This window comes from Vidua chalybeata, chromosome 3 (genome assembly GCF_026979565.1).
Source record: "Vidua chalybeata isolate OUT-0048 chromosome 3, bVidCha1 merged haplotype, whole genome shotgun sequence".
NCBI lineage: Eukaryota > Metazoa > Chordata > Aves > Passeriformes > Viduidae > Vidua > Vidua chalybeata.
Window position 1 is genome coordinate 70,268,087 of NC_071532.1, and position 21,478 is coordinate 70,289,564.

The 21,478-nt window shown below is 37.6% G+C and overlaps 1 protein-coding gene across 2 annotated transcripts in view; it reads left to right on the forward strand.

The window, feature by feature from the left end:
• Nucleotides 1-21,478, forward strand: part of PREP (prolyl endopeptidase) — an 88,136-nt gene that overhangs the window by 34,620 nt on the left and 32,038 nt on the right. For both annotated transcript variants that reach the window (XM_053937916.1, XM_053937917.1), the window contains exons 8-10: nucleotides 3,447-3,638; nucleotides 12,561-12,758; nucleotides 16,348-16,451. In XM_053937916.1, coding sequence (XP_053793891.1) covers nucleotides 3,447-3,638; nucleotides 12,561-12,758; nucleotides 16,348-16,451 — 494 coding nt within the window. The remainder of the gene's footprint in view (nucleotides 1-3,446; nucleotides 3,639-12,560; nucleotides 12,759-16,347; nucleotides 16,452-21,478) is intronic.

Genomic DNA, 21,478 nt, shown 5'->3' on the forward strand with positions numbered 1-21,478 from the left:
TTCCTATTGTAATGCAGTTATGTGATGATGAACAACTGATTGGTATAAAACATATAGGCAAAACCGTCTGTATCTTTTCAGTGATGTATTTTAATAGAAACTCTGGCAGGGGAAAGGATTAGGGTATAGCAGCAGTATACAGGAAACTGTCATGCTTTTCCTGTATATAATAAATCTGTCTCATTGTGTGCTTATGTGGATTAAATGGAAGTCTTCAGCGTTTCAGGTGTTAAGAGTAGCCTTAGACTATCCAAATGTCACTTCTCAGTGATTCTTCTCAAAGACATATGTTCTCAGAGGGCTGCTGGTTAAACCTGTAAATGCCTTATCAAGATCCAGTTCTTCAACTCTTTTCTCTCCTTTTTATGAAGAATGGACTCAATGTCTATCCTTCACCTTGTTTTTCAAGTACTTATTGAAGTCATAACTTACAGACGTACTGTTCTTTCTGTTACTGGGAGGCAAGGTCAGAGTGCTTGACATGGGGGCAGTGCCATGCTAGTGAACTGTACCTTCCTTGTGTTGCCACTGGCATGACCTAGGGAGAAATGGTGTCTGTCCCCATCACTTTTCAGCCATGTAAGTGCCCAGTGAACTGCCTGTGTTTGTCATTAGGTTGGTATTTCTAGCCCAAAGGAGAAGGCTAAGCAGGAGGATCTGAAGCAATGCTAGAATATCCCTTTCATTCACAGCCACAACCAGGTCACCTGCAACCAAGCATAAAGAAGCATCCTCTTATGGCTGATAGCTGTGTCATTGCAAAGGATTTGTTCCTCTCACTGAAGAACTGCAGCACATACTCTGTGCAGCAATGATGTGTCTGATGTAAGGGCTGCCTGTAGTTGCCTCGTTCCTGCCTCTGATCCTGGATTAGATGTTGGCGTATTTAACCACTTCAGTAAGACAGTGGTTTAGAGGTAATTCATCTGCAATATTTGTCTTCTAAGGACTGCATGAAAGCCACTTTAATAAGATGGATGCTCTTGTTTTTGTATGATAACAACTAAGTGTACCCCTGCAGAACATCAACCCTCTCACTTTTTTACTAGCTGCTCACTTGGGAGTGGATGAATGAGTTGCAAGGAAGCAATGTAAATCCCTAGTGTCACATTATTGTCCTTTTTCTTCATGGAATCCAAGTTCTGTTGCACTTGTGGAGACTACAACTATTGTGCACATTTGCCATTAAAAAAGTGTGTTTTTTCAACAGTCTGGCAATTTCTTTTTATGAAGTCTTGTACTTCAGTATGATGGTTTCATTCTGTCAGATACCAATATTGTTATGGTGTTACTCTGCAGTTAGAGTTTTTATTTACTAAAATGCCATGTGACTTGGGATCTTGAAACTGTTTCATGTTGTTTATTAGGGTTTGCTGTAGAATGGATTTGCTTTGTTTTTACTGGGCATCAAAGCAGGTTTTCTCTGTGGAACTCACAGCAACTGGAGTGACTTAGCAGGATTTTTCTTCAACATGAAATCTCTCGGGCAAAACTTTGGATCTCAGGAAAAGTCAAGTTTAAAGGGCAGTGTATTCACTCAGGATACTAAATTGACTGGATTGTGTGGAAAGTTCGTACTACAGCAGTACACAAAGTGGAATTTAATCACTTTGCATGAAGAGACAGGGAGGTTTTCTTTAAACCAAAATGGCAATTAAGAGATACAAACTTTATGAATGTACCAGGCCTGACTATACTCTGTAATTACATCTAATGGGTTTAAAATGACCTTAGTCATCTCACTGCTTCCTCAATTATTCTTTTCTTCTTTTAAATTTACAGTAATTACAGCTTGGCTATGATTTACTTGCATTATTCTGCTCAGTTTTTAATATTATAAAATAAGCTGAAAGGCTTTTTTATTGATACAAACATTGCATTATAGAGTTTCACAAACAGATTTATGAACAGTTTATTTTTTTATACTTAAAAGCAAAGACCTAACTTGTAGCTTTAGGAAAGTGGAAGACAGTGCACTAAATGTTATTTTAAGATATAAGAACTTTAGTTTCACATATCAATAAGGATTCTGATTTTTCGGCATAGCTGATGTATGATGCTTGCAGTAGTAAGTTTGGATGATAGGTTGGGTTGTACGTATAACAAATATCTCCCATATCTAACCTTGTTACTTTTTCTTTCTACTAGCCTCTCAACCTATTGCAAATCAGGAAAATGTGAATAAAAGGCAGTGAAGTCTTAAAATCCCATCTTCAGGTTGAGTCAATACTGCCCACTCTGTACCACAGTCTGAAACCGAGGCAATTCATTTCTGAGAGAAGTCCACTTCTTTTACTGAGTGTGATATTCTAGGAGATTGATAGGCAAAATGCAGTTTCTTTCTTCAGAAACCCTGATGGTTTTGCTTGTCGCTGTTGAGTAAGAAATGACACAGACTCACCAGAAGGCTGGTTTGCACAGCATCACGCTTTACTTGAAAATTCTCTCTTTTATGCACTGTTCTGATACAGACAGACCAGATTGGTCAGTTAATCAATACATTCACCTGATTGGCTAATTAACAAAACAACTTTCTTATAAACAATCTTTGAGAAAAGCAGGAAAACAGAGAGTAGAAAAACAACACCTGCAGGTTTTTTATAATAACAAGCTATCATTGTTTATCTTCAACTTTCAAAAGTCTCACAAGCCAATTCTGGGAAAACCTACCTAGTTTTCTGGCTCTCTGACCAGGCTGTTAAATCCACATTTGCTAACTGTAGTTGTTCTTTGATGGTGACAAATTTCTGCAGAACAGCATTTCAGGAATGTTGTTTCTGAGTTGAAAGAGAAATTTCTCTTTGAAGTTTATTGTACTCATGCCAATAGCATAATTTCTATTCTGTGGGAAGTTTTGGGCTTTTAAGGAGGATGGAAAACCTTCCATTCAAAGTGAATTTTTTTGCAGGAACTAAAATCCTCAAACATTTCTTTATAATTAAGTAGTAGTTTTAGAAAAGCTGTTAAAAATAAAATTGAACTTGAAAGCTTAGTGCAGTCTTTCAATTCAGCTGCAGCCCTTCATTCTATGTCTGTAGAAGGGGGCATTTGTGAGCTCCCTTGACGAGAGCCTGATGCGCTCGGCGGCGTTGGCTTCACAGCAGCCCCTGTGGTAGGAGCATTGCTGTGGCAAACATCTGAGCTCTCTAGAAGCCCCTTAGGAAAGCTGGTGAAACATGAGCCATAATTCTGTCAGTATTTTGCCAGAAATTCCTCCAAACCAATCATCTTAACATGTCTGTGAACTGGCATTTTTCCACTGCAGCCTATTGATCTGGAGCAGTCTTTGGAAGTTCTTAATACCTGGTACACATTCTGGCCTTTCCATAACTGTACTGGTCACCAGCATTGTTCAAGAAAGAGTCTACAGCAGTTGTTAGGAAGACCTTGCCCTCAGGTGTAGAAAGGTTTTGTTTGAGGAATTGACATTCTGTTTGATCTTGCAGGAATTCTTCAATGGGTGAAGCTGATAGATAACTTTGAGGCTGAGTACGAGTATGTCACCAATGAAGGAACAGTGTTCACTTTCAAGACAAACCGCCATTCTCCAAATTACCGGTTAATCAACATTGACTTCAGTGATCCAGAGGAATCCAAATGGAAAGTTCTCGTCCCTGAACATGAGAAGGATGTTCTAGGTAAGAGTTCATGTCAGGTTAATGACATTAGGTTCTGCTTTTTCCAAATTAATTCAGTAATTAGTCTGTTGAATTATCTTTTACAGACCTTCTTGCTTTTTTCCTGTGTTTAAACTTTGTTTAGGATTTGCAATTAAAAGACTTGCTGAGATACAAGTGATTCAGAATATCTCTTTCTCTCTCTGTCGTCCTGTGTGGCCCTAGTAAAGTTGCTTCATCTGTCCTTGTTTTAATTCTGTGTTTGTAGGAAATGAGGGGAAACTAATGTCAGTAAAATAAATGTTTACTAGACAATCAGGAATTAAAACAAGAGGGACTTTGTAAGCAGAAAGAAGGGAAAGAGCAAATCTGGCAGTACTGCAGCATGCTTTGAACAGAATTGGTCAGAATTTGAGATAGGATTTCATTTGTTCCTGGAATAAGAGGAGTAAACAATACTTGAAAAAAAAAAGCCTCAGGAAAGTGTAAGGGCATGGAATTCTTGAAGTATAGAAGCACGTTCAAAACATAAATATTTGTTTTTTTTATATAATTAAAATAAAGGTGTATTTTTTAATCCCATAATTCTCCAGAAAGTTCTATGAAAGCTTAGAATTAGGTTCAGATAATACAGAAGACCCTCCTCTGAGCTGTTTTTTGACAGATGCCTAGTGTAGTTTGCTCTCCATACAGTAGAAGGTACAATTATGTACAAGGTACTAATTATCTGACTAGCATAATTAGTTATTCAAAAATACTCTGAATTTTTTATTGATCAATTTTTATACAAATTCCTTCATGTTTGCTACTTTTCCAGTGAAGAGCTGCTTTGTAGAATAAGTAGAATTCTCTTTGTGTATCTGATTTCATATGTGCATATACAGTAACTTCTCTCCTTCCTCACTGAGACAAACCTATTTTACTACTATTCCAAAGTCATCTTAAGGCTTTTGTCACCTAAAGAAAAAAAATCTTTATTTCTGCCTGCAGTTCACAATGTGCCGTGTGATTTCTGCCACAGCCTAGGTGTCCCCAGTGTGACATAAATGTTGATTCTAAACTTATCCAGAATTGTAGTGATGTTGCAAATGACTGGGGTCTAAAATATTGAGAGAATTTTAGTGAATGGAAATGTAGCAAATTAGAGCTTGGTGAGGCACAGATCTTTTCTTAAAATTGGGAACTATTTGAATCAGGAGCGACCTGCACCTTAAATGAAATATGTTTCAAGTCCTAAGCAGAGAATTAGTAACAGATATAAGTGAAAAATTGCTTCCAAGTCTTAATTTTGGACATGTGCAAATACACAGGCAGTGTTAAGCTATGCTTAAGTTACGAGGCACAGCAGTTTATAAAGTGGGACCACATTGAAAAATTCACTTGGATATGGTGAGTGTATAAACAGAATGGGACAGAAGCCTGTGGCTGACATGAAATGTGACTACCATGTGTGTATTTACATGGAAAGTGGTCTAGGCAGCCAAAGGAGCTTTGACCAGTGGCTCTGTAAGCACTGATTATCTATTCCTTCTCACTAAGATAAATGCCAAGTCTGCTCTTCCCTACACCGTGGTATTTAGCTCAACTCCATTTTTGTTTAATTCTAAAGGCAAAGTCATGATGAGTTCATGTTCATGCACAAACAAAAAAAAATTAATGCATGCAATGTTCATTTAATGGCTTATACATGACAGCCTTGACAGTACAGACTTAACAAGAACTGCTCTAAAAAACTGAAAGCTCAGATGAATGGGTTTGCTGAGGACACTGGCCTTTAGATTGTAAACCCAACAGGCATTCAGCTCTTAAACACTTGAAAGCAAACATAATCTGTCATATAAAACCATCAGGGTGACTTTGAGGAATATGTTGTGTGTCATTAATCTTTTACTGTAGTTGAATGTGAAGCCAGAACAGACAATCATATGTCTACTTCCCTCTATAGCTTTTTGGAATCGTATGTAAAGAAATTGGATTGAACAAATGAAAGCATCTCCATTAGAAGATGAGTTTTAAGTAGATCTTAATAAATCTATAGTAGATCTTACAGCAAAGTAAATTTAAATTCATCAGGTGCTTCTTTATTACAGATACTTGCAGATTAGTGTTGTATCCTTTGCACCAAGACATGGGAGTTTTATCATGTTCAGGAAGTTGTAGTCCTGAATAAATAAAAAACTTCACTCCTTCACTTGATGTAGCCAGCAAGCAAGCCAGTCTCCATATCAGGCTCTTTTAATCATTACAAGCTTTGTTAAGGAAGACATAATTATAGTGATGACAGTTAATAATTCATTCTTGAAAACCTTGGAGTCAAGTGAATTTGATTTGGGTGATAAAGAGATGACAGTGTAATGAAGCTCCTTCTGCAAAAGCTAAGACAGCAATGATTCAGAGGGTAAATGGGTATTACTGCTTTTTACTTATGTGTGGGAGTGACTTTAACAAGATGTAATTTAGCTGTATTAGTATTTCTTCACAAGCATTATAGTTAGTGGTACCCTAGGTCGCAAATGTGTTTTATTGGGATGTATGGATCCTACTCTGGTATGACCTACCTGGAAGACATAGCCTTTTCATTTCTGTGTCTTAACTTTGATTCAATTTCATAAAAGCTGCAGTTACAGAAATAGATTTATTTACAAATAATAATCAGGATTTAGAATTAAGAATCTCTACCAGTGTCCATCACTGGCACAAAGAGATGTTCCACAAAGTATCATTATATTCTTAGAAAGTTGCTACAGCTAATACAATCTAACCAAGAAATAAACACACATGCCTACATGATGGGATGAATGTCATTTGGTTTCCTCAACCTGTTCTTTAAGATAGACTTACCTATTGGCTTTGACCCTTTCTTTTTCAAGAACTGTTTATAAGTGAGATAATTTGGGAAATAAAGGAAAAATTCAAGCATATCCCTGCAGTGAGGTTGTACACGCACTTCATTTTACAACTGTCAGCAGGGATTTTACACAGAGATGAGGTAAATTTAGATCTCTACTCTGTGAGCTGAGGGGAAGAAATAAATGACAGCTATTTTAAAAGGAAATTAAAGAGGGTGCCTCAGAGCATATTGTAGTGTGATGAGACTAATTTCCTACCTTTTGGAGTTTGTTTATAAAGAGCTAGTTTTAATTTTCAAGGAGTCTGAAGTAAAACCACAGGAGAGATTCACATCTGACATTGAACTTGTGCTTTAAATGACCACATAGCTGCAAGAAGCATGCTGAATTGAAAGGCAGCTATGACACCATAAATGCAGACTGTCCATAACAGACCTGCAACCCTAGTTCTAAGGCACAGGAAAGGCCTGCTGGGTTTAGAAGGTTAAGTGATTTCTTTTGAGAACTGTTACACCCTCTATTGCACCCAGAGTGCTCAGTAGTGGTAGAGCAGGGCAACTGGAGAGCAGCAGTTAGTATCCAGCCCTTTCCTTGTGGCAGTGAAAAGCAGAATAGATCTCCTGAGTGAGAAGAGCTGAGGAATAAGACAATTCCTGAATATGTTGTAGATGAGAGGATCTTGAACAGTTCCTTGAATCTCAGTTGGCCATTTAACGAGCACAGGCAAAGCTGGCACTGCTCCCTGTACCTTGTACACATCTGCACACCTAAACTCAGCACATGTAAAATGCTTCCCTTCCCTCAGCTACAATTCCCAAGTGGAAAATAGTATTTTTCTTTATACCTTTAACCTGCTAACTAATTCATAAATATGTGAGAGATGGGGAGGTGAGTTACTGCAGCTGAAATTTGTGGTTTGGCACTGTAGTGAAGCTAGGAGATAAAGTCTGGAAAGAACACCAAATCCTTGACTTCTTGAAATTGGTTGAAGCTTTCCCACTAACTTTAACATGGCAGGCTGCCACTGAGGGTAGGGTTTCAGTGAGAAGATATATGCTTTGTATTGTGAGGGCTTGTCAGCATTTACTCACTCATGTGGATATTCTCAGTTCAGTCAGAGAGAAGAGGAGAGATTTCTACCAGGCTAAGCCTGGGAAAGAGTTTGAAAGGAATGTAAACAATTCATTATCTCTCTTGCTGTTCACATTTATAGATATGTTCTGCCACCGTGCGCTATTCACAGCGCACCGATGGCGTGAGATGTTTTTACTTTAAGAACAATGAAATTGGTCTGCACGATGTGCTGTATAAAAGGAGCAGTGTATTTGAAATAAATTAGTTCTCTTCTTGCCTTCTGATTTGGAGTCTTCATTATTCCCTTCCTGCCTCAACAGCGACACACTTGTTTCAGAATTATTCATGTTTTATTCTGTTTTGCTCATGCTTTACCTGCAAGGCTACCCATAAGTAGCCTTGAGTGATGGTTAGAGCTCATTGTAGTTGAGATCAGCATTGGTACCTGTTAATCTGCAGAGACACTGAAGTTTATGGTCACTGTCTGTGATGACCAAAAATAGCCACCGTGACCTTCCAGGTCCGTCTTGCAGCTACAGCTTTGGCTGTCCATTGAAATACAGTAATTATTCTCACTCAACAAAACACACGTTGAGTGGGTGCATAAGCACAGGGTACATCAAGTAACTGAGTAACTGCTGATGCTCTATGGCTGCTTGGCTCTTCTAGCAGGGTGTGTTCTGCATCAGCATTTCAGCCTGCATCTGTCAAAGCATGTTTCTACGTTCAGACACTTCACATGCTGTAGTTAGTGCTGCAGAAAAGAAAGGTCAAAACTGTTTTAAGTCATTAAGGTTAGTGGCACAGATGTTTTGTGTGAGGACCCAACCCCTTTTTTCGCTGAAACTATTTCAAAAAGTTGTTCATAGCAACATTGCAGGTGCCATATTAGTGGCTTTGTGACTAATGAAAGCTGTCAAAATTAAAAAAAAAAAAAGTTTTTGGAAAGTAGCAGTGTATGAATTTTTTGAAGGTTGAACTAGAAGTTCTAGACACAGTTGAGCTCAGTTTTCTAGGCCTTGTTAAGAATTGTATCTCCTCTAGCCCAAATTTAGCTATTGAAGAATTGTCTGTAACATATTGTAGTCACCAAAGTGGTCACTGTACTCTTCAGAGAGAACTGGCCAGTACCAAGGATAACTCTTCACACCTGCTTTCAGTACTTAGGAGAGTACTGCCTCCAAGTGTGTTCATCTCTCTCTGATGCCTGAAGCGAGATGCTCAGGTTGGAGAAGGCAACTTCTTAGTGTTTATTGTGTAGTAATATAAATCCTGTGCCTGATGGATGTTGGAAGTAGGTAGGTTGATAAATTTAGGTACATCCAGGAGAGTAACTGCTCTGTTCATTGGTATTAACTGAAAATAAATTGACCTATACATTGGTGAAGTTTTGGATAGTTAGCTTTTTAAAAACCATCACTTGTGTGTGTGAAAGTGCTCAGCAGGCAATTCACAGTATCCCAGAATGGGGTATCCAAAAGAAATGGTTCACTTGCACTCTAAAGGTGCTTATTTCTTCTCCCTATTTGTCTATAAAGGGTGCCTACAGCAGTGGTGTCAGGCTTAGACAGGAGATTTGAAATCACACAGTCTTAAAAGTTCCTAGGAAATACAAAGGCATGCAGGGTGCATTCTGCACTGCACGAGCAAAACCAAAAGGTTGGCTGCTAATGCAACACACCCAACAGTATCTGTGGTTCTCAGTGCTGAGCATGGGAATAACAGAGACTCAGCTTAAAGCTTGCAGTTGAAAAATAGCTCTTGTTAATAATTCAGCATTGTTTTAGCTTGCTGTGTATGTAAGTGTTGGTTCTTAGTGTCTTGTTTTACTTCTGGTCTTTCAAGTCTGCCTCAATGTTTTGCTCTATTTTGATTTTTGCATTTCTTTGTAGCTGCCATTACTGTAAGTTTTGGAGGCAGTTAGCTGTGTACCAAACCCAGTTATAATACAGGTACTGTACACAGAAGCTGTGTTCCTAAATTTCATGGAATGTTTTAAAAACATTTTGCATTGGCTTCTCATCTGTTATCTCCACCTGAGAGCATTTAATTTGTAAAACAAAGAGGTGATGGAGAGTTGATATTGCTGCTTCCTAGGCAAGTTCCTTAGTAGCAGAAATCCCCACATAAGCCAGCAGCCTTTCTCCTGAGCAATTGAATCTTTCTAATAAAAAGAGTAATACGTCTTCATAAATATGTAAGTCAAAGTAATAATGAACATCAGCTCTTAAAGAAAAAATCCATTAAACTGAACTGTTTAATCAAATAATTAGTGAGGAATTAAAGCATCACCACAACATAATTTTAAAATAAAAATCCCTTTTCTTTTTGTTGAGGCAAAGCTATATATTATATACATTTGAAGTTGATCTGAGAGTGTTTATAATCCATTTTGTGGAACTTTTTTTCAAGAAATTTTGAGAGTAAAACTGGACATTTTAATTATAGATGTTGCTAAGAACACCAGTGGAGCTCATGGGATCTCCTACTCATTGCAAAGGCAATAATTCTGCATGCAAAAAAGGTGTGTTGCTGTTGGGATGCTAACTTTTAAATTAATATTTGGTATGAATTTCATAAAGCATGGAAAATTTGTGCAGCGACAATGTAAAAAATATTTAAATTACTACATATTTTCCTTGTGTATACAGCCAAGAGTGATTCTGTATTTCAAAATATGGGATTGAATAGAACAGTCAAGAGTGATTCTGTATTTCAAAATATGTGATTGAATAGAACTATTAACTTGAAACGTTTATTATGTTCTCTAGCCTCACTTAAGAAATTTTTGCCACCCTAGAGTTAAAATTACACATTGATTACTAATTTATAAACAGTGTTATGTTATGCTGTACCTTATTATTTCAGGTCATGGCTAGAATTTCAGTTAGTGTTCTCTGGGGCTTTGGTTAGAAAATTCCCAAATTTAGACTAGAAGCTCATGAGGGAGTTGGAAACCTTGAGAGTACAAAAAATATGAATAGTGGTGTTTGGGAAGAGGGGAGTAGTAAAGCTTTATTTAGGTGTTTATGAAACATGATTTCACATGTCTAGAAAGACAAGTATTGCATTTCACTGGTCCTTCAGAAACAAGCTAAAAGGATTTGAAGGTCACTGAGCTCTAGGGGTCATGACAGACCTGAACTCTCTATGACAGCATATATATGATGCTTTCAGAATAACGAGTTTTGACCTTCAATTCCAAAAACTTGTTACCCTTAATGAAAGGGGCACAACATACAACTTGGAATTTTTATTCTGGAATTTGAATATGCAAAGATGCATTTATAGGACTGTCCTCTTTACAACTCTGAGAATTCAAATTATTTGGTTTCATAGGACTTTGGGGAAACTAGAAAGAGGTGTTAAGATGTGAATAACATAAAATGGCATAAAATTGAAATTCCATCAATTTTTATATGCTTATGCTCTGATATTTTTTCCTTTAATGTTGTCACATTAGACTCTCCATCTCACAGTGCTACTTTGGCATTACAGTGTACCCCTGTCTGTCCTACCTAAAATTTCTTGCTCATTTGGTTCATCTCCTCATTCTTTGCTTCCAGCAGATAAAAAAAGCCATTTTCCAACACTGGTGTTTTGCCCACGATTTAGATTTCCAGTCTGCATTGTCAGAGAAGAAGTTGTGTATATGTAGTTGGAAGAGAATAAAGAATCACCTCCTCATCTAGTCTTACAAACAAATAAAAATGTCCTACATTACCTTCTTCAGGGTACTTTCTTTGATTTTTAACTTTGCTTGTATTTTGTCTTGCTTGTATTCAATTTGTGAATTAATGAGAAGTTAAAATACTTTTGTTGCAAAATAATTTCTTAAATGACAGAAATATGGAGCAAGATTAAGGTGTTTTAATCTTTCTCCTGTCTGTATGAGTAAATAAACAGACTTGTCACTAGAGATCTAAAGCCAATGACACAGAAGACAGAAGAGAATATGTTACATTATATATCATGGGTGAACTGGAGCTCCAAAGAGTTTCTACACTTTACAGGCTATAGAGATGGAGATTAAAGTGAGATAGTCAGTAGAACCACAGAGACTTTTAGAAATTACCAACCCAGATATTTTATTTTTATTGGTTTTAATTTTTTTAAGTGCAGTTGAAAACTTGGCATGCCATGAAATAAAGGTTCACATATGTCTAGTAATTATTCCAAGGAAAAAACTCAGGATGGGAAAAGTTCTGTAGAGCAGAAGCTCTCATTCCTGCACAGCTGCACAGACATGGCAGGACCAGAACTAGGACTGCCAGGAGAGACATAAAGGCAGTGAACCTCTGCAAAGGGATTTGTTCCTGGATTCTTTTGCTGCATTGAGTTCACTGGGCTGCATCCTGCTGCTATTACCTTACAGTCTCAAGAATGCTGTTTAGCAACATTAGCATCTTGAATAAGCTTGAGGGCTTTTTTTAATGGCATGATGAGAATATCACTCCAGAATAGCCCTTTTCTTATACCCAGTAGGGCTTGCTTGCAAGAATAGTCTCCTGATTACTTCAGCAATAAGAACAAAGACAAATAGTAACATCTAGGTTCTGTATCTCAATGTGCAATACAGGACCATGTCTTTTTTCCTTACGAGTTTAGTTTGAGTATAAATCATAATGATTGTTTTGATTTTCATGACTTTCCATAAGTATTGCTGGCAAAGATAAATGTTCTGCTTGGGTTATGCATTGAAATATGTGATATTTAAGAGCAGTATTGATCTATAAATATCCTAAATGCATAAGCATATTGATTAAGCAATTCTTTATTCCTGTGTCTGCGTAAATTAACTTTAAGCAGCATGGTTAATGCATTTCCAGAGAATGTCAGACTTTATTTTGGGTTCATTTACAAAGATTTAAGAGTTAAAGGCAGTGTGTGTCAGAAATTTTGCTGCATGCATTTAGGTATGCTAAAGAATTTTAGGATCAGAGTATGTTTGATTGTTTTCTTTCTCATGTCTTTTAATTGTGTTTTCTGTGGCTTTGTTTTTCTTTGCCATGCTGTGCAGAATGGGTTGCTTGTGTGAGGTCCAATTTCCTGGTTTTGTGCTACTTGCATGATGTGAAGAATATCCTGCAGCTTCATGACCTAGCCACTGGTGCACATCTCAAGACTTTTCCCCTAGAAGTTGGTAGTATTGTGGGATATAGTGGCCAAAAGAAGGACACTGAAATATTCTACCAGTTTACTTCCTTTTTATCTCCAGGTAAGATTTTTTTTTGTCTCATGTTATTGTTCTTTTCCTGAGAACAGTGTGTTTCTCATTTTTTGTAGCTTAGTAGTTATTTGGTATATTGGTATAAAACTGCTTCCATCCGTGTTAGCAGTGATTGTGCACATAAAAATGTATCCTTTGATCTATCAAGCCTAAATAATGTGCCTGCTAGTATTTGAGACACCTGCATTAAGACTCAAGACTGACTTGTACTGGAGATAAATTTGTAGCATTCTCACAGTTCTTGCTTCATACAGCAAGATAGAAGATGAAAACCTCAGTAAAAGATAATTGTTAATGTGTTTAATATGATTTTTAATTACAATTTTAAAGAACATTAATAAAAGTCACAGAAATTGTCCTCTGACAGTTTTATGATTTGTTTATGCATAGCCTTATTTGAGCATCCTTACTATCTGTCCTTACAGTACTTGGTGTTGTTGGATTGCTATAGGAATATTCTTTGTACAGTCCTGCAAGGCTGGAGCTGTCCAAAACATTACATAATACAGGTGTGGCAAAAAAAGTAAATATTCTAGGATTTTGCATAGGAAAGGACTTTCTACACAATTGTCAATCTAGTATATGACAAGAAAATGTATTTACTGTTCACTCTTTTTTTTTTTGTTTCCATATGTCCCAAACAATCAATATCTAATGCATCACAAGATTCAAATATGAAGGGGCAGATAGGTTTCAGCATCTTTATCTTCTTCCAAGGTTTTGTACAATAAGAGGATAAAAATGTTATTATAACATCTGACCTATGTTTTTGCTTGTTTCAGTAAGAACCCAGTAACATTACATTGCAAAATGGCTGTAAAATACTTTAGATAAGTTTGCTGGTTTTGCTACAAAGGATCATGTCAAATTATCAAAATTAGGTTTCGATCTTAGCAGATAAGAAGTGTGATGAATTGCCTATTGTCTTACTGTTTACATAAACAGAAAAATGATATATTTTCAGTTCCTCTTTTAAACAGCATTCAGATTGTTGCAGCCATTGCAGCTGGAGAGTGGCTTGAGCACTCTCTTGCATTTATCTCTAACTTCGTCCAGCCTGATGGTTCATAGTTGACTTGCCCACATTGTGGGCCAGAAGTTGGCCAGAATGGTGCAGTCCTGCACCATTCATCTCAGCTGAGCCAGTAGAGTCTCTGCAGCTGCTAAAAATGTGTATGGGAAGAGCCCAGATCTATTTTAGCCTGTGGCTTTCCAGCTGGCCAACAATAGCTGCTCTCGCTGCCTGCTGGTTGCTTAGGCAGATTATTTTCCTCCTTTTCATTAATTTCCTTAGCATCTACAAATAATTCACTATGGCATAGCTCTGTTAACTGGGGCAGAGTGACCTGGAATCTGGAAGAAAAAGGGGAGGTAAGACATGTAGGTAGACTGAATGAAGATAAGGAACGAATGAGGAAAACAGAGCAGAGAGGTAGTTTTTAGGTAGGTTTATTTTAGTTTGTGTGCAACCTCCATTCACCTCATCAGAGGAATAATCATACAAAAGGTATGGGGCTGATCCTTGGTTAACCTAGATATTCATACTTTACTATTGGAAATCAGTATAATTTGCACCTGTATTAGGTTGGACTGTTCTTTTTTTCCTAATGAGAAACAAATCAACATACTCGTGTTTAATACCTACAACAAAAGTAATAATAACCATATATATGAAGTAATGAATAAAGCAGTTCTAAACCCATATATGCAGAGACCATAAAATAATTTTTGGTATTCCTTGAAAAATATGGTTATCCGTGCTGTCCACTCTGGTCAGATACTTAGGTGACCACTCTGGTATTTTACATTTATTTAGTACCTGGCAAAACAATTAAAAATATTACAATGTTTTTTTATATTAACTTCTGTGACAGTAAAAATACAACAGAACAAAAGATGCAGTAGCAGGGGTTGAATTGCATATTAGTGTAACATTAGGTTGATTTGCTGTGGAAATGCAGTCTGTGACCGTGCTTATTCTTTATCATGTGGTTTGCTAAGATGTGGCAATTCTGCCTGCGCTGTGTGCAGTGTTTGCCAGTACATTGCCCAGCTTGGGCAGCTGCCTGTGTGTCAAACAGCTGCTCTGCTGTTGCTGCCTGGACGGCTTTACACTCCACTTCCACACCATTTTCTGGATCCTGATCTTTAAGGGAAGTGGTGCCTTAATGCTGGTTTGCGCCTATCAACCTGATCAGGCTTACTAGTCATTTTGTGATAAATAAAAAAAAAAATCGCAGCAGACTAGAGTAGTCCTACTTTTAGTCCCCTGTTAATTCACCGTTATGGAAAAAGGCTTTATCAGTTGCTAGAAGTGTTAGTTTACATCTGCATTTGTTTACCAATCTCTATCTTCCTGATTTTCCAGTCTATAAAACTAACTTAAAGAGGCAATTCCCTGGTATCAGATAAGTTTCCTCATTATTTCATGTTTTAGTCTGTATGATTTTTTTTGGGTATAACCTCTGTAGTAGTTGCTTCTATTTCCTGAATGTATCTACAATGCACACAATACAGCAGGATTTCAATCAAGTCCTGTCCACCTTGGTTAATTTTATTACATTGACAATCCCAGTAGAGTGTTTACTGTCATACCTTTTAGCGTTCTTTTCCCTAATATATGTTCCAAATTTTGCAGGGACCAGCTTGTTGTAAAGGAGAAAAACAAAGAATAATTAACACTCCAGTTAGTTTATGTATCTTATGTATCTGTAGTACAGGCATGAATATTAGGATTTTTTAGTATGTTAGCCAATGTGCAAATACGACAGTCACATTGTATGACACATACTCAAATGTTATTAGGGTTGAATGACAGGAAATACATTTTATAGTTTAAAGGCAAATTTATTCTTGGCTAATTACACACCTGTGTAGTGTCTAGATAGCTGCATTCCCTGTGATTCGGCCTCTGCTGCAACCTAGAAACTCTGTACTATTTATAGACATAAGTTTTCTTATGGGCACAATCCTTTGGAAATCATATGTACAACTCAAGTGCAGTTTGCTTCAAACCTGCAGGATCAAGCTGCACAAGACCAGATTTTGATCAGTTCCATAGGTAATCTGTGCTAGTCTGCCACAATTTCAAGTGGATGTTTAGCTCTTTCTGTTATCTAGGCCATTTGAATTTTAATTTCAAATATTTTATCATAAAGCGAAAATCATTGACCTGAGTAAAATTCTTGATATATTTATTTTCATTCTGATGGTTGTAAAAGGGAGTGTTTTAAATTTGACTTCACATTTCTTTCTTCTAACATTATTGTTCTCCATAAGTCCTTTCTAACTTTTTGTGAATGGGTTTTTTCCCCTATTTTGCTTAAGCCTCCTGGCTTTGTGTGAGTGGTGAGAATTATTCTTTCTGCACAAAAGCCTTTGCACCCTCCCTGGATGAAATGCATGTATGTAAGTGTTAAATTGTATAATAAATGAAAAAATCTGTCCAGAACTACTGATTTTCACCCTGCTGGGTTACCTTTCCCATTCATGACTTCATCACAGTGCCTCAATTGGCATGTTTTTAGTGATGGATATATACTAAGCTGACAAGCTTGCATTGTATTCTGTATTTTAGGTATTATATATCACTGTGATCTGACCAAAGAGGAACTGGAGCCAAGAGTTTTCCGAGAAGTGACTGTTAAAGGATTTGATCCTTCGGTTTACCAGACAGTTCAGGTAATGAACATGAACCCTGCTGTCTTGCTCTAATCACCTAGGCAAGAGCTCAAGACAACTGGACTTGGCTATTAGTGAGGAGGCTTGCTTTAGAACTATGCTTTGGTTTTGAACTGAATACTTCTGTAGGTGCTCTAAAGGCTCAGACAAGTGTCTCAGTGTAGTAGCATGGAGACTCCTTTGGAGGTGCCTATTACACATAGTGAAGGTGTATAAGAATTAGCTAAATTTAAGGTTAATAAAGTTAAGAGAAATTACTTCAGTGGAAAACAGTGTAAGCTACAGATTATATGAAACAGGTTCAGGAGAATACAGGGTTCTTCACAGACAATTGCTTTGGGTAGACCCTGATAAACTACTATGCCCTGGTCAGGACTTTTAAGACAGGTATGGAACTTGTAGAGAGTTCATGGAAATTTGTTGAAATCATAGAATCATTTAGGTTGAAAAGACCTTTTAATAGCAAATCCAACTGTAAACCTAATATTGCCAAGTCCATCACTAAATGTGTCACTAAGTGCCCATCTATTTGTCTTTTAAAAAGATCCAGGGATGGTGACTCAACCAAAATCATTAGGGGTCAAGAAAAACAGTCATTATATTTAGATGTTTAGCATATTTAAGACCTGCAATTTATAGAATAAATATTGGAGGGTGGATTCATTTTCTTATATGTAGGATGTTTTCATCTTCTGACTAAGAGTAAGAATGGAATAGAGGCTTTTTCTTTCTATAGACAAAGGCATAACAAAATCTAGTGCCAAAAGTGGTACTTAAATAAGCTTAGCCTCCAAAAAGGTGAAATTATGTAGAAGGTAAGCAACATAAAGCCATGTGACAGCATGGCTTAGAGTCTTCGAAAGAGATTAGATACTTCTCTTAATATCTTATTTTTAATTTTGCCTCTGACACATGCACAAGGCACATTGTCTAAAAGCATAAAGACGGAAGTATGTGTACATGGGGTGGTTGTAAACAGCCCCATCTGTTTGTCTCTGCATCTCCAGACAGAAATAAGAGTGTGGTAGAGAATAATTTCCTGGAAATGTTCTCACAGAGAATGCATTTTTGCTACTTCACTTAAATTCATTAAGGGACTTCCTCAGGATAACTTTAGGGCAGAGTGAGCTGGATAAGAAAAAGAAAAATGCAGTCTCTTTAGGAAAGAGCTTGGTGCAATTGTAATGATGCTGCCATCAAACCCAGAAGGATAATAATGAAACACAAATACCCATGTAATTAAAAAGGATATAGACAAGGTTGCTGTAAATTAGAAATAATGTATTTTTCTAGTAAATCAAATTTTATAAAATAAATGTCTGGAAAAATAAAATCTCGTTTTACACTTAAATCAATTACATTATAAACTAAGGTAAAATAGAACAGTAATACAAATAATTCAAGGAGAAAGGATACTGTTGCTATGCCCTTGGAAACCTTCACTTTGTAAATCACTGGCAGAGATTCACTGCTAGGCTGTAATGTGGTGGAAGTCAGTATCAGTGTTTCTGGTTTTCTCCTTACTCAGCTTCTGCTCAGTTCCAGCTCTAGGGAAATGTGACCTGTGTGGATACACTGGGATCAGTGCTTATAAAGAGCACTCTTGGCTCACCAGTCATCCAGTTTTGCCTTATACCAGCAAATGATCTCAGTATGGCAACCTCTTGGAAATTATTTTTTTATGTCTTTCATTCAGATCCATGGAGAAATCTTAGCTGAGCTGTGAAAAGGGCTGTTTGTCAAGGTCAGGGCTGCAACTGCCTGCTCAAGTTTGTAGTAACTGAGCCTGTCAGTGCTGCACAGGTCAGATGAACTCATCTTTGTTTCCATTTGTGTGGTGCCACTTAGAGCCTTGAAAGTGGTTCTGCTTGGAAGAGGGAAAGGGGATGGAAGGGTATCAAAGCAAGGTATGAAAGGCTGTCAACCTAGATGAATACATAGCCATTTCAAAACACAGCCAACATTGCAGGGAATTGTGAAAAAAAAAACAAAAATAAGAATGCAAGAAATATACTGAAAGTAGGCAAACCCTGATTATTATAGGAGAATGAACAATGCTGCAGAATCTATTTAATAATTTTAATTTCCATCAGAATTACTGAGTAATAAAGGATAATGTTGCTGACTGTCCTAATCCATGTCCTTAATGAAAGGCAGGTCTTGCCAAGGTTCTGTCTTTATTCTCATATACCTGAAGAAATACTTACTAATACTAGCAATATTCCCAGCTTTGCTGTGTAGCATATATGAAACTGTATTGAGTTGTTCTTCAACAGTCTTTGAATATAACAGGGTCAAGATTTGAACTGAAATGCAAGCAGTCTCATGTATATGAAACCTGAATTAATGGCAACTGGAAAATTGCCACAGTCCGTCTTTTTGGTCTTTCAAATCCAATCTACAGCATTTGGTATATGTTGTAAAGTGCAAGGGTAGACTAGTAGTAAAGTTTACTACACTAAGAAAATTTGTGGTAGAGCTGCTGCTGTTTTTGCACCTAGGGTTAAGATTTTACACTTTGACAGCCAAAACTAAGAACAAATTAGCCAACTTGCACTGAAGGGAGAGCTGTTTCAACACACATGACTTTTGCACTAGGGTGGGAGTATGTTTGTAAGTTATTGGCTCCATGTGACACCCTGCAAATACAGTCTAATTTATTGTGCTGTAGCTTGTACTTATGCCCTTATCTTGAAAGACCCTGTGACCTTCATGAAAAAGTCAAACTGTTTTAAATGGTTGCCACACATCAAAAATTTTTCCTGGCTGCTTTTGTTAAATAATACGTTAAGTTGCTTTCATTACTCTTTCTCTGCCAATTTTGAAATTTGGTTTCTCTTCCCTGCGTACTTCCATCTATCACAATGACAGATTTTTTCAGGAAATATCCTGGGATGGGCTTTACAGAAGGAAAAAGCCACTTTTACAGGAACTTAAAAACAGCACTTGCCCTAAGATGTTTACTGTGTTAATAACTCAACTGTTGCTTTAAATAAAAACATTTTATTTAAATAAAAGTATTTTATCTCTGTAAAGTTGCCAGCTATGTTTTTATATGCCTCTCCATGTTAGCACCTCACAGTGATACTTGATCATGGATAAACAGTCTTCTGGTGTGGCTCACAGCACACCTACTTTAAGGTTGATGTGTAGGCTTTTAAGTGTTAAAATTGCAACAATAAAAATGTTGATTGGCTCCTTTTACCATTCTTTGAATACCCTCCAGTACTTAAAATACTTTGAGATGAACCAAGAATAGATGTTGCTATTGACAGATGCACTTTGGATTAGCTCTTGCAAAAGGTGAAATTCATAACACAGCTTGGTTTTACAACTTAGTTTGATTTAAAAAGCAGCTGCTGTTTAAATATTGCAGCACAGATGCAAGAAGCACAGGTCTTAAAAAACATATTTCTCTTCAGGTTGGGATGAATTTCCACCTTTCTTTTGCATAAATTACTTTTGCAGGTGAAGTAATTTTCATGAGAATTTTATTCTTTTCTTGCTTAGTCTTTCACTCCCATCACTAAATCCTTGCACTACTGATTTCAAGTTATGAGGCACTGATAGGGAAAATTTGTCTACAGTCATTTTCATTCCAAGTGGAACTTTACACCATACAGTTTGGCACAGTGATTAATCTCTGCTTCAGGACAATACAACACTGAGGCTTGAGACTGATTGGCAGAGAAACTTGTGCCCAGCACCTGCCCATGCTATTCCTGGATCTTGCTGTTGCTGGTGGTATTATTCCGTGAGCATTAGATTCCCTCATTAATATAAAAATAACAGAGGAAAGCAGTGTCCTCTGAAAACTGTAGTAAGCTCAACCTGCTAAGCAATGCAAGAGCTGATATTATAATTATCTCTAATTTTTCATTGTAGTTACAGAGATGGTCTTAACATAGTTTTCTGCCCCTTACCCACATATATATCATAGAATCAAAGAATGGTTTGAGTTGGAAGGGATTTCAAAGACCATATAGTTTCAACCCCACTGCCGTGGGCAGGTTGCTCAAAATCCCATCCGTCCTGGCCTTGAACACTTCAGGATCATGTATCCACATCTTCTCTGGGCAACCTGTTCCAGTGTCTCACCACCCTCACAGTAAAGAATTCATTCATAATCTCTCATCTAGACCTTCCCTTCTGCAGTTTAAACCAATTTCCTTTTTTTTCTATTGCAATATGCCCTTGTAAAAAGTTCCTCTCCGGTTCTTTTTTAGACCCCTCTTAAATACTGGAAAGGCACAATTAGGCTACCCCAGAGCCTTCTCCAGGCTGAACAACCCCAACTTTCTCAGCCTGTCTTCATAGGAGGGGTGCTCCAGCCCTCTGATCATCTTTGTGTGTCCCCTCTGGGCCTGCTCTGACATGCCAGTGTCCTGCATATGTTGGGCACCCCAGAGCTGGATGCAGTGCTCCAGGTGGGGCCTCACCAGAGTGGTGACCTGCTGGTCGTGCTTCTTTGGATGCAGCCCTGGACACAGTTGGCTTTCTGAGCTGTGAGTGCACATTGGCTGGGACACATTGAGTGTCTGGTCAACCAGCACCCCCAAGTATTTCACTGCAGGGCTGCTCTCAGTCCACTTCCATCTAGCCTGTATTTGTGCTTGGGAATGTGTCAATCCAAGTGCAGGAGTTTGCACTTAGCCTTGTTGAACTTCATGAGGTTCACACAGTCCCACCTCTCAAGCCTGCCATGTCCAGTTGACATCCCTTCCTTCTAGCCTGTCCACTGCACTGCACTGCACAGCTTGGTGTCAGCAAACTTGCTGAGGATACTCTCAATCCCAGTGTCCATTTTGCTGACGAAGGTGTTACACAGCGGCAGCCCAAATGCCAACCCCATTCACCAGAACTCAACTTTCTATATTAATTGATCATTTTAAGTTGGAGAAAAGTTCAGTAGCTTTGAATCTATCTGCTGAGACAAAGCACTCTCATACCAGAGAACTGAAGGCATGTACGTGCAACTGATTCTGAACAGAGACAAATAATTTTCCCCTTTTCTACAGAGGAGTATT